Raw genomic sequence first — 12,435 nt, 5'->3', positions numbered from 1 at the left:
TCTGCCAATAATAATATGTAATAACAGGTTGTCCTTAAACCACAGATATCACATATTTTTTCTGCTGCTTTGTAACAGCAAAATATGGAGATCCACCTCAAAATCAAGAGGTCAAAGAAGGAGCTAGAAGCTTTGGAGAACCAGGAAAAAGCAGTAAGTACAAATAAATGGCTTAAGCTGGGTTTACACTGTGCAAGTTTTGGTCCTTTTTGAGCTGATTTTTCACTCGTGCGAGAATGTTTTGGATCGCGCCGAGTTTCAGCTTAATCGTGCGTCCTGCATCGTGTAGTATACATGGAGGAATGAGCTGCGTTTAAGCTCTCACAACCACCTCCCATCGTCAATCATATGGTCCAATGAAAATTAAACCAGTTTGATATTCTGGTCGTCCGTCGTGAGAGTATCGCGCTGTTGAAGTCACAGAGCTTTCTCCTACTGTGCCCCAGCTCTGTGGAACGATCTCCTGGCACACATACGGCAGTTGGATACTGTGGAGAATTTTAAATCACGTTTAAAGACTCATTTGTTTTCCTTGTTTTATCATTAGTGTTATGATGTGTTTTTATTCTTGTATTCTTTTATGGTTTGGTCTTTTTATTGTTTTTAAATTTTTAATTCATTTTTTTCTGTTTTTATTATGTTGTGTGAAGCGCCTTGAGACGATTTCATCATGAATTGGCGCTATATAAATTAATAAATTTGATTTTGATTTGAAGCAGCGCTACAAGCGTCTATGAGCCGATTTACCCCAACCTCGCACTGTGCATGTGTAAACACCGATGCGGAATTGGAGAGAGCATAAACAGTGATCATCTCTTTGGGAGAGCAGCTTCTGTTTCTTTTTTTCCACCTTATTCTTCAACTCATGTAAACTCTTGTATTTATTTAGTTAAAAATTTGATGCCTCCCATCGAGAGTTTTTGTAGAAATAAGAAATGTCAATAAAGTTTGAAAAAACAAACAAAAAAAAATGCTTGTTTACGTTTTGCTTTTGGAAACACGAGTCCGTGTCATACAATGTGAGTAGTCAGATCGCATCAGAGCATCGGGCCGTATAGTGTGAGAACATAAATCGTGCGCTCTAAACTTTTACACCCTGTGGTTTTGTTGTACAGTTTGAGCTGGAACAGAGTACGACTAAAAATATCATACAGCGTCTGCCCAGCTTTAGGAACAATTGCAAGATTGTGTTTTTGGCTTAATAGCTAAAACTGAAATGCTTCTTTTGCAGCTGAATGCAAAAGAATCATCCAGGTCACCAGAACACAAGAGAAGAAAACCTCATCCACAGCACCAAAAGACATGGGCCGGAAGCTCTGGGTAGGCATCAGCGTGGAGTTGTCTTATTAACCACTTTACCAATACTCAGGATTTCAAATAACAGTTGGTTTCCATGTTTAGGGAGTCGAATAAGGCCTGCAGTCGGCCTGATTTCAGGACTGAGCCTGTCACGGTAAGTGTGACGCTTTAAAAATAAATACCACGTGGTGTTCAAGAAATTTTTACTCACTGTTTGCTCTTCCAGCAGCAGCAGCAGCCGCCGCCGCAGAAGAAGGAGCATGTCGTGTGGGACCACAGCACCTACAAACAGGCAGTGCGCAAGGCCATGTTTGCACGGTTCAAGGAGCTTGAGTGATCTTATCTGAACACTTCTTTCAAAGTTTTCATTTTTCCAGGTTAATACGTCGTCATGAAACCCTTTTCTGTCAAGACGGTTTTCCCTGCTTCTCTACTGTGTAATTGACAGTCACATTATTTTGTACACAGGACTGAAAGAAATGTGACTCAACAGTGTTTAGCAACTGTGTAAATGGTGGATGCTGTATAATGTTTTTTTTCTTTGAGGATTTTTGTCCATCTTACATTTACATGACTTGAATGTAGAATTGTGAAGCCTGTCCAGAAAGTTTTTTGTTGTTTTTGTTGGAATGATCTGTTGTTAAAGGCAGATTTGTTTTGAAACAGATGTTTGCATTTAACTGATTTGAATTGTTACCTGTATACATTTTTTTTAATTTAAAGAAACAAACAGTCACGCCTCCTGTACCTTATTTTTATTTTTAAAGCATTGCCAAACTGAGATATATATATATATATATATATATATATATATATATATATATATATATATATATATATATATATATTATGTCCACCAGAGGGCAGCAACTATTTTTATTTGAGTTACTCCTTTCTCCACATCTGACATGGTGTGAACCCCCCCCCCCCCCCCCCCCGCGCGCGCGCTTAAAAAAGGACTTGATGTGCTTCAAGTTCAGCGGTGACCTTCAGTAGGTGAAAACAAAAAAAAAAAACGCTGAAATGTAAATATATATATTCTGACAACTCCTCAAATATTTTCCATTTTTAATTAGAAGTTTATCATTATCAGCGTACAAACCTCCTTTTGAATTTAAGCACAAATGACTTGGCTGTACTGCCCAATATGACAACACACAGTTGCAGATCACCCAAAGATGAAATGTTGAAAAAATCTGAGAATGATCCATATGCAGTTTTATAATTTAATATGTATTTTTAAAGGTAAATTGCACTTATTTGTGAATATGTTATATTGGGCATAATTTAAGCTTTGTGGTCCGTTAATGCACCTAAAATGTTTACTGTATATTTGGTGGCAGAATTGGCTCACCAGGCAATGCTTGATGTGGGAGAGGATCTCTTGTTTCTGCTTTCTGGTGAAGGATGGCATGTGGTACAAAGGGGACTGAGAAAAGCAGTTTGGATTCTCTTAAGTTGGGGGTGTGTGTGTGTGTGTGTGTGTGTGTGTGAAAACTGAGCATCCAGGGTCCTGTCTAGAGGGTGGGAGCTGCTGGAGTCCTGAGGGCTCATGCACTGCACTGTGGTGTTCAGAACCAGACCTTTGGCACCTGGAACATTATCTCAGGAAGGATGACACCTAGGTCATGACTGTGACACTGAGGTCCACAGACCTGCTGCTAGTGACCATCTTGCTTGGTGGACACACCCATTTTTGGTTTGGTCTAACTGTGGTAAATAATATCTCAGGTGGGAGACTACCAGTACAACCCCTGGCAAAAATTATGGAATCACTGGCCTCGGAGGATGTTCATTCAGTTGTTTAATTTTGTATAAAAAACGCAGATCACAGACATGACACAAAACTAAAGTCATTTCAAATGGCAACTTTCTGGCTTTAAGAAACACTATAAGACATCAGGAAAAAAATTGTGGCAGTCAGTAACGGTTACTTTTTTAGACCAAGCAGAGGGGAAAAAAAATATGGAATCACTCAATTCTAAGGAAAAAATTATGGAATCATGAAAAACAAAAGAACGCTCCAACACATCACTAGTATTTTGTTGCACCACCTCTGGCTTTTATTACAGCTTGCAGTCTCTGAGGCATGGACTTAATGAGTGACAAACAGTACTCTTCATCAATCTGGCTCCAACTTTCTCTGATTGCTGTTGCCAGATCAGCTTTGCAGGTTGGAGCCTTGTCATGGACCATTTTCTTCAACTTCCACCAAAGATTTTCAATTGGATTAAGATCCGGACTATTTGCAGGCCATGACATTGACCCAATGTGTCTGCAAGGAATGTTTTCACAGTTTTTGCTCTATGGCAAGATGTATTATCATCTTGAAAAATGATTTCATCATCCCCAAACATCCTTTCAATTGATGGGATAAGAAAAGTGTCCAAAATATCAACGTAAACTTGTGCATTTATTGATGATGTAATGACAGCCATCTCCCCAGTGCCTTTACCTGACATGCAGCCCCATATCAATGACTGTGGAAACTTACATGTTTTCTTCAGGCAGTCATCTTTATAAATCTCATTGGAACTGCACCAAACAAAAGTTCCAGCATCATCACCTTGCTCAATGCAAATTCGAGATTCATCACTGAAGATGACTTTCATCCAGTCAATCACAGTCCTCGATTTGCTTTTTCTTAGCCCATTTGTAACCTTGTTTTTTTTGTTTAGGTGTTAATGATGGCTTTCGTTTAGCTTTTCTGTATATAAATCCCATTTCCTTTAGGCGGTTTCTTACAGTTCAGTCACAGACGTTGACTCCAGTTTCCTCCCATTCGTTCCTCATTTGTTGTGCATTTTCGATTTTTGAGACATATTGCTTTGTTTTCTGTCTTGATGCTTTGATGTCTTCCTTTGTCTACCAGTATGTTTGCCTTTAACAACCTTCCCATGTTGTTTGTATTTGGTCCAGAGTTTAGACACAGCTGACTGTGAACAACCAACATCTTTTGCAACATTGGTGATGATTTACCCTCTTTTAAGAGTTTGATAATCCTCTCCTTTGTTTCAATTGACATCTCTCGTGTTGGAGCCATGATTCATGTCAGTCCACTTGGTGCAACAGCTCTCCAAGGTGTGATCACTCCTTTTTAGATGCAGACTAACGAGCAGATCTGATTTGATGCAGGTGTTAGTTTTGGGGATGAAAATTTACAGGGTCATTCCATAATTTATTCCTCAGAATTGAGTGAGTCCATACTTTTTTCCCCTCTGCTTGGTCTAAAAAAGTAACCGTTACTGACTGCCACAATTTTTTTTCCTGATTTCTTATAGTGTTTCTTAAAGCCAGAAAGTTGCCATTTGAAATGACTTTAGTTTTGTGTCATGTCTGTGATTTGCTTTTTTTTTTCTACAAAATTAAACAACTGAATGAACATCCTCTGAGGCCGGTGATTCCATAATTATGGCCAGGGGTTGTAGTTACTCTTGACAGCTGCTCCAGAGATGACGCTGGTAATGGGTGACTTTTATGTGGCCACAGGCACAGACAGCTGATTGTGACCTCCTGCTCCAGATGAAGCTTGAATCCATGATGAAAATGGCCCAGTACTCAATTTTCCACAAAAGGGGGCTATAACTTGTTGGACTTCAGTTTGAGCATTCAGAGCAGCACTGCTGGTCATGGTGCTCCCATTACTGGTGTAGACAAGATCTATCCTGTTCTTGTAGGAAGACCTATATAATTGTTCCCACAGATACCATTTGCTCAGTTTCTGAATTTGAGCCTGGCTAGATTTATAGCTCAGGTTATCTCTCAGAAGTGTGCAGACAGTCTGGGCAGAGGACAATCAAAATGGAATCAAACACAAAGGGTTTCTATTCATTCATTCATTTTCTGCCACTTGTCCGGGTCACGGCAGTCGACCAAGCCTACGCCTACCCGTTTTCGGTCAACTCCTCCAATTCTTCCTGGACTATCTTGAGGTGTCCCCAAACCAGCTGGTAAGTATAATCCTTGCCAGTCCTGGATCTTTACCAGGACCTCCTAGTTGGACGTGCCTAGTAGACCTCCCTAGGGAGACAACCAGGGAACATCCTCACCAAATGTCCGAACCACCTCAGCTTGGTCCTTTCGATGTGAAGAAGCAGTGACGAGTCTCTCCGGGGATTTTCACCTTTCTCAACCCATCCCTGAGTGTAAGCCCAGATATTTGATGAAGAAATCTGCCTTTTGTATCTGCAGCCTTGTTCTCAGTCGTTACCCACAGTTCAGTAAGTGAAGATAGGAGAACAAATCAACTGGTAAACTGAGAGTCTCACTCTGATTATTGAGGCAAACATTCAATACTATCTGAGATTTAAGCAGTGGTGTTTGGTCAGTCTGATGAAGGTGACTGAAATAAGTCTGGCAACTTTTTGTCAAAAAACTTGCGGCTTTAGACTTTGTTGAATATCTGAAACCATTTAATATCAGATGGACAAATACTGATTGTGTGTTGTGACAACCATTTTTCTGCAGTTTGGATCATGTCTCATGATTTCCAGAACAACCTGGACTTGCAGAGATCTACTCTGCAGTGCAATATGTGCAGCTTTAATATTCCCACTTGTGCAATACAGGGCATCAACGCGAGCGCTGCACTCTGACCTTTGGTGCTGCAAAGGAAGCTGCATTTATGCTGCTTATGGCATTGGTTCAGTGGATGTTGAGGATTTCATGGACTTGGTGTGCTGACATTCTAGCTCCTCTGAGAGCAGTAACAGGAACACAAGGCAGCCTGAGGAGTTACAAGCACGATGTACAACAGCAGGAACACCTGCTGCGAGCAAGAAGCCAGCTTCTTATTTTCTGGGATGATAAAATTGATTTAATTCTTCTAAATGTCTAATACGCAAAGTGAGAGTCGAATAGCACACTTTATGCCCCACCCTTTGGACATGTGGGATGTAGGGCCCTATCTTCCAACTGGTACAGTATGGGGGGCTGTTTGTAAAATCTCATATACCAGTAAATTGTTTGCTTTATTGTTACCAAAGTTTTCTTAGATTTAGATATTTATATTAAATAAATTGTAAGTGTGAATGTAAATGTTAAATCTAAATGTGTATCTTAAACCTAATTCTTAAATGTGAATATAAATCTTACATTTATATGCAGCTCTTAAATATGCCCATGTGTGTATATATAGATACAGTAGTGTTTAGAATAATAATAGTGCTATGTGACTAAAAGGATTAATCCAGGTTTTGAGTATATTTCTTACTGTTACATAGGAAACAAGGTACCAGTAGATTCTCACAAATCCAACAAGACCAAGCATTCATGATATGCACACTCTTAAGGCTATGAAATTGGGCTATTAGTTAAAAGTACAAAAGGAGGTGTTCACAATAATAATAGTGTGGCATTCAGTCAGTGAGTTTGTCAATTTTGTGGAACAAACAGGTGTGAATCAGGTGTCCCCTATTTAAGGATGAAGCCAGCACCTGTTGAACATGCTTTTCTCTTTGAAAGCCTGAGGAAAATGGGACGTTCAAGACATTGTTCAGAAGAACAGCGTAGTTTGATTAAAAAGTTGATTGGAGAGGGGAAAACCTATACGCAGGTGCAAAAAATTATAGGCTGTTCATCTACAATGATCTCCAATGCTTTAAAATGGACAAAAAAAAACCAGAGACGCGTGGAAGAAAACAGAAAACAACCATCAAAATGGATAGAAGAATAACCAGAATAGCAAAGGCTCACCCATTGATCAGCTCCAGGATGATCAAATACAGTCTGGAGTTACCTGTAAGTGCTGTGACAGTTAGAAGACGCCTGTGTGAAGCAAATTTATTTGCAAGAATCTCCCACAAAGTCCCTCTGTTAAATAAAAGACGTGCAGAAGAGGTTACAATTTGCCAAAGAACACATCAACTGGCCTAAAGAGAAATGGAGGAATATTTTGTGGACTGATGAGAGTAAAATTGTTCTTTTTGGGTCCAAGGGCCGCAGACAGTTTGTGAGACGACCCCCAAACTGAATTCAAGCCACAGTTCACAGTGAAGACAGTGAAGCATGGTGGTGCAAGCATCATGATATGGGCATGTTTCTCCTACTATGGTCTTGGGCCTATATATCACATACCTGGTATCATTGATCAGTTTGGATATGTCAAAATACTTGAAGAGGTCATGTTGCCTTATGCTGAAGAGGACATGCCCTTGAAATGGGTGTTTCAACAAGACAATGACCCCAAGCACACTAGTAAACCAGCAAAATCTTTCCAAACCAACAAAATTAATGCCTCGCAGATGTGAAGAAATCATGGGAAACTGTGGTTATACAACTAAATACTAGTTTGGTGATTCACAGGATTGATAAAAAAGCAGTTTGAACATAATAGTTTTGAGTTTGTAGCGTCAACAGCAGATGCTACTATTATTGTGAACACCCCCTTTTCTACTTTTTTTTTTACTAATAGCCCAATTTCATAGCCTTAAGAGTGTGTATATCATGAATGCTTGGTCTTGTTGGATTTGTGAGAATCTACTGAATCTACTGGTACCTTGTTTCCCATGTAACAATAAGAAATATACTCAAAACCTGGATTAATCTTTTTAGTCACATAGCACTACTATTGTTCTGAGCACTACACTGGTATAAAACTTTGTAAAAATGGGTAAGTTTGCACACCTGATTATTTTGCTTAAAAAGAGGTGGTGACCACCAATGGCAAACTTGTAAATGGCAGATTCATGTGGGGTTCCCTGTCAGTGTTTTTGTAGAGGGTGCACTGTGCAGTTCCAGCAGATTTACACATTGAACATGCAGGAAACCGTAACCTGGTGCAACAGAGGAGGTTTATAGAGGAATTTTCAAATGGTGAAACAAGCACCAAATTCGGTACAAATACTCCTTAGACATTACTCTTGAGAAAGAAATAAAAAAACAAATCAAAAAATTGGCCACTTGAATTTTCAACAGGCAGTCAGGTAGGGGTCAGTGGAAGAATTACACAGGGGTCAAAATAAAGATACTCCAATTATATTGAATACTACACCACATTATTTGTCCAATCATAAATATTCCAAAAAGGTATAGTTTGGACTATTTAAGACTGAATGTTATGGGGTAAAAAGAGAAAGAATGGTGATAAAGGTCAATTTCAGTTTGTACAGGGGTCAAAAGTTAAACTTGCTCCAATTTTGGTAAAAAAGTGAAGCAAATTATTGTTTAAGCTAATAGGATTAATAGATGGAATAGTTTTGACTGTTGAATGTATGACACTTCATCACAGCAGTCATAAATGCTTATGACATTGACAATGTTTTTGATACATTCATGACGTGTGTCATGTAACAGTTATGACAGTGTCATGTCATGATTATGACGGTACCTTCAAGTAAAGTGTTACCAAATTTTCAAGTCACTGAGTATGTGTTGAACTTCATTTACATCTGTCAATGAGAAATGCAAACAGTATACTGGTCGGAAAATCTGTGTGGAGTAGGAAGCTCTCAAATATCCAGTAACTGTGCAAGAATGAGATGAGTGAGGGAAGCCACCAAGACACCAATGACAACTCTAAGGGCCCCGTCACACTAGAGCACAAATGAGCACAGCCCAAGCCAAATCAGGCAGAAAGTAAAAAAACAACAACAAAAAAAACAATTTGTGCCACATCGGGTCGGGAATAAGAATTGGGGAGAACAGTCGTCTGAACACCCGGACTGCACTCTGACCCACCACCAACTGATTCCTACATATGTTGCACGCATGAGCCTCCAAATGCAGTACAAATGTACGTGGAACACAGTAAGAGTACCTGGATAGCTGCCAGATTGCAGTAAGAACAATAATTTAATCTGCATGTTCCGTATGGATGGATAACACAAAAGTTGTTCATTCCTTCACGAGTTTGACGCCACTAATGATCCACAAAAGCAGCTTCAAAAGCATAGTTTTTAAACCAGGTTTGTGAAATGTGAACAAGAGCCGTAATATCGTTTATGGCTCTGCAGAGGTGTGTGAGACTGCAGCATGTTTGGTCTGCAAAGTTAAGGTCAAACAATGTTGCCGACTCACCGTCCACTGAATTCTATGACGTGTCATATGTTACCCCGGAACGTGATAACTAAATATGACACATGGTGCAAACTATATTCAATATTATAATAGCCAAGTGGCCAGTGTATGCAAGTACGTATATGGCTTCGATCAGCTGGGGAGAGCTGACATTTGACGTTTGGTATGCTTATGTATTTTAGGTCAAGACACATTTAAAAAATAAACCAACATTCTCATGCTTGGATTTCAGTAGAAACCTAAATTTTGTTTTATGAAATCTGAAACACTGTATAGCTTTACAATAACTATTTTGCATTTATTTAATTCCTGGGCTCCCACCATCGGATTGTCTGTTTTTTAACGGTGGTTGGTGTTGTATTTCGTTGATACACTTTATATTACGTTGTTACAGAAAAGTTTAGGATATTGTTTTGTGATATTCAATAGTTTTGTGACGCTGTCATTGGAATGCTTTGAGTATGGTGCTGGTTGGCACAAACACATATTCAAAATTTTTGAAATATTCATGTAATGCCTAAATGGTTGGTGCAATGTTTTTGTTACACCCCCTGAATTGAAGCTGAAACTCTATACAAGCAGCATATGTTGATGTTTTTTTTCAGGTCCATTGTTGTGGTGTCCAGAGGCAAAATGACACAAATTGTCACTATCCAAATATTTATGGACCTGGCTCGATTTGATCCTTCGCTTTTTCTTCAACTTTTTGTGATTGCTCCCATTAGGGGTCACCACAGCAGATAATCTGTCTCCATCCTGATCTGTCCTCTGCTTCTTCTTCCAAAATTGATGATTCCATTTGGATTTGGACTCGATGTTGGGCCTGTTGCTGCTCTGCTGATTTTTAATGAGAGCATCCACATCTGGTTCTCCTGTGGTCCACTGCATTTTAAAGAGGGTGCATTTATCCTTGAGCCATTTTGGACCGGATTTCACTCACTCGTTTTTGGATTGTGTGTTGTGCGTGTGTGTGTGTGGCGGGGGAGGGGGGGGGGGGGGGGTTTAAGAAATTAATATATGGACTTCCAGGTCTGGGTAAAAGTTTTATAGTTACAGTTGTATGTAAAAGTTTGGGCCCCCCCTGATGATTTCCATGATTTTCCTTTATAAATCATTGGTTGTCTGGATCAGAAATTTCAGTTAAATGTATCATATAGCAGACAAACACACTGATATTTGAGAAGTGAAATGAAGTTTATAGGATTTACAGAAAGTGTGCAATAATTTTTTAAACAAAATTAGGCAGGTGCATAAATTTGGGCACCCCGACAGAAAAAATACTTCAGTATTTAGTAGATCCACCTTTTGCAGAAATAACAGCCTCTAAATGCTTCCTATAGCTACCAATGAGATTCTGGATTCTGGTTGAAGGTATTTTCTGTACAAAACATCTCAGGTTTGTTGGTTTCCGAGCATGGACAGCCCGCTTAAAATCACACCACAGATTTTCAATAATATTCAGGTCTGGGGACTGAGATGGCTATTCCAGAACATTGTACTTGTTCTTATGCATGAATGCCTTAGTAGATTTTGAGCAGTGTTTAGGGCCGTTGTCTTGTTGAAAGATCCATGCTTCAACTTTGTCAATGATTCATGAACATTGTTCTCAAGAATGCTGTGTTCTTTTTCAGCCATGCATACCACCCCTTGTTATGTCCAAATAACTCAATTTAGTTTCATCAGTCCACAGCACCTTATTCCAAAATGAAGCTGGCTTGTCCAAATGTGCTTTAACATACCTCAAGTGACTCTGTTTGTGGCATTTACACCGAACAGACTTCCTCTGCATTACAGCATCATATAGCATCTCTTTGTGCAAAGTTTGCTGTATAGTTGAACGATGCACAGAGACACTATCTGCAGCAAGCTCATGTTGTAGGTCTTTGGAGCAGGTCTATGGGTTGACTATGACTGTTCTCACCATCCTTCGCTTCAGCTTATGAGATTTTTCTTGTCCTGCCACTTCGGGCCTTTAACTAGTACTGTGCCTGAGGTCTTCCATCTCCTCACTATGTTCCTCACAGTGGAAACTGACAGCTGAACTCTCTGAGAAAGCTTTTTGTATCCTTCCCCTAAACCATGATGTTGAACAATCTTTGTTTTCAGGTAATTTGAGTGTTGTTTAGAGGCTCCCATGTTGCCACTCATTAGAAGAGATGCTAAGAGAGGAAACATTTGCAAATGGCCACCTTAAATACTTTTTCTAATGATTGGATTCACCCATGTAAGGAGGTCAAGGGTCAATGAGCTTACCAAACCAATTTTGTGTTCCAGTAATTAGTGCTAAATGTATTCAAATCAATAAAATGGCAATGGTGTCCAAATTTATGCACCTGCCTAATTTTGTTTAAATAATTATTGCACACTTTCTGTAAATACTAGAAACTTCATTTCACTTCTCATGAATATCAGTGTGTTGGTCTGCTATATAATATATTTAACTGAAATTTCTGATCCAGACAACCAATGATTTACGAAGGAAAATCTTAAAAATTATCAGGGGTGCCCAAACTTTTGCATACAACATTACATTTAAGCTAGATTCAAATCTTTGATTCGTGTTATTTGGTTGTCAGTCGTCACAACATGCGGTGAAACCAGTTTTGCTTTATTGTGTGGAGTAAGTTTGTAGTTTGTGCAGGCCGACTGTATGGATTCCGCAGCCCAACAAGCAAACGTTTGCCAGTAGTGATACACCTCTGTGCACTGATGGAGTTCTAGCTTCAGTGCTTGTGACTGAAGTGATGTAGGAGAAACTCATTTTATATTAGAGCTTTTGAAATCCAGAGATTTCTTGTGGAATATGGAACATTTTGTGGGAACTGGAGATGGATCACGGTTGAGGTGATAATTGGGGGATGTCTGAATACAATGACTGATCTGTCATCAATGAAAGCACTGATTTGCTAATCTGTTTGGTAGAGACTGTATCTTCACCTCCTGGTTGTCCTTTTAGCCATCTGTCGTGAACGCTGGACTATATACACTGATCAGCTAACACTGATTATGGTGCTACAGTGACACCTGTCAGGGTAACTGTTCCAATCAACTTCCCCAACATGTCTTGGTCAACCAAGGAAAGGACATTTTCTCTGAAGGCCTATTTCACCAACAAATCAT

General features: G+C 39.4%; 1 protein-coding gene across 6 annotated transcripts in view; it reads left to right on the top strand.

The window, feature by feature from the left end:
• Window positions 1–2,035, top strand: part of LOC117506754 (RNA-binding protein 10) — a 37,921-nt gene extending 35,886 nt beyond the window's left edge. For 5 of the 6 annotated variants that reach the window (XM_034166341.1, XM_034166340.1, XM_034166339.1 and 2 more), the window contains exons 20-23: window positions 79–153; window positions 1,232–1,320; window positions 1,402–1,453; window positions 1,526–2,035. In XM_034166341.1, the coding sequence (XP_034022232.1) occupies window positions 79–153; window positions 1,232–1,320; window positions 1,402–1,453; window positions 1,526–1,636 (327 nt within the window). In that variant the 3' untranslated portion in view covers window positions 1,637–2,035. The remainder of the gene's footprint in view (window positions 1–78; window positions 154–1,231; window positions 1,321–1,401; window positions 1,454–1,525) is intronic. The other variant, XM_034166338.1, reaches the window with a different exon arrangement.
• The last annotated feature ends 10,400 nt before the right edge of the window (window positions 2,036–12,435 follow it).

This window comes from Thalassophryne amazonica, chromosome 3 (genome assembly GCF_902500255.1).
Source record: "Thalassophryne amazonica chromosome 3, fThaAma1.1, whole genome shotgun sequence".
NCBI lineage: Eukaryota > Metazoa > Chordata > Actinopteri > Batrachoidiformes > Batrachoididae > Thalassophryne > Thalassophryne amazonica.
The sequence above is the reverse complement of the archived record's forward strand: the minus strand, read 5'-3'. Positions and strand labels throughout refer to the sequence as shown.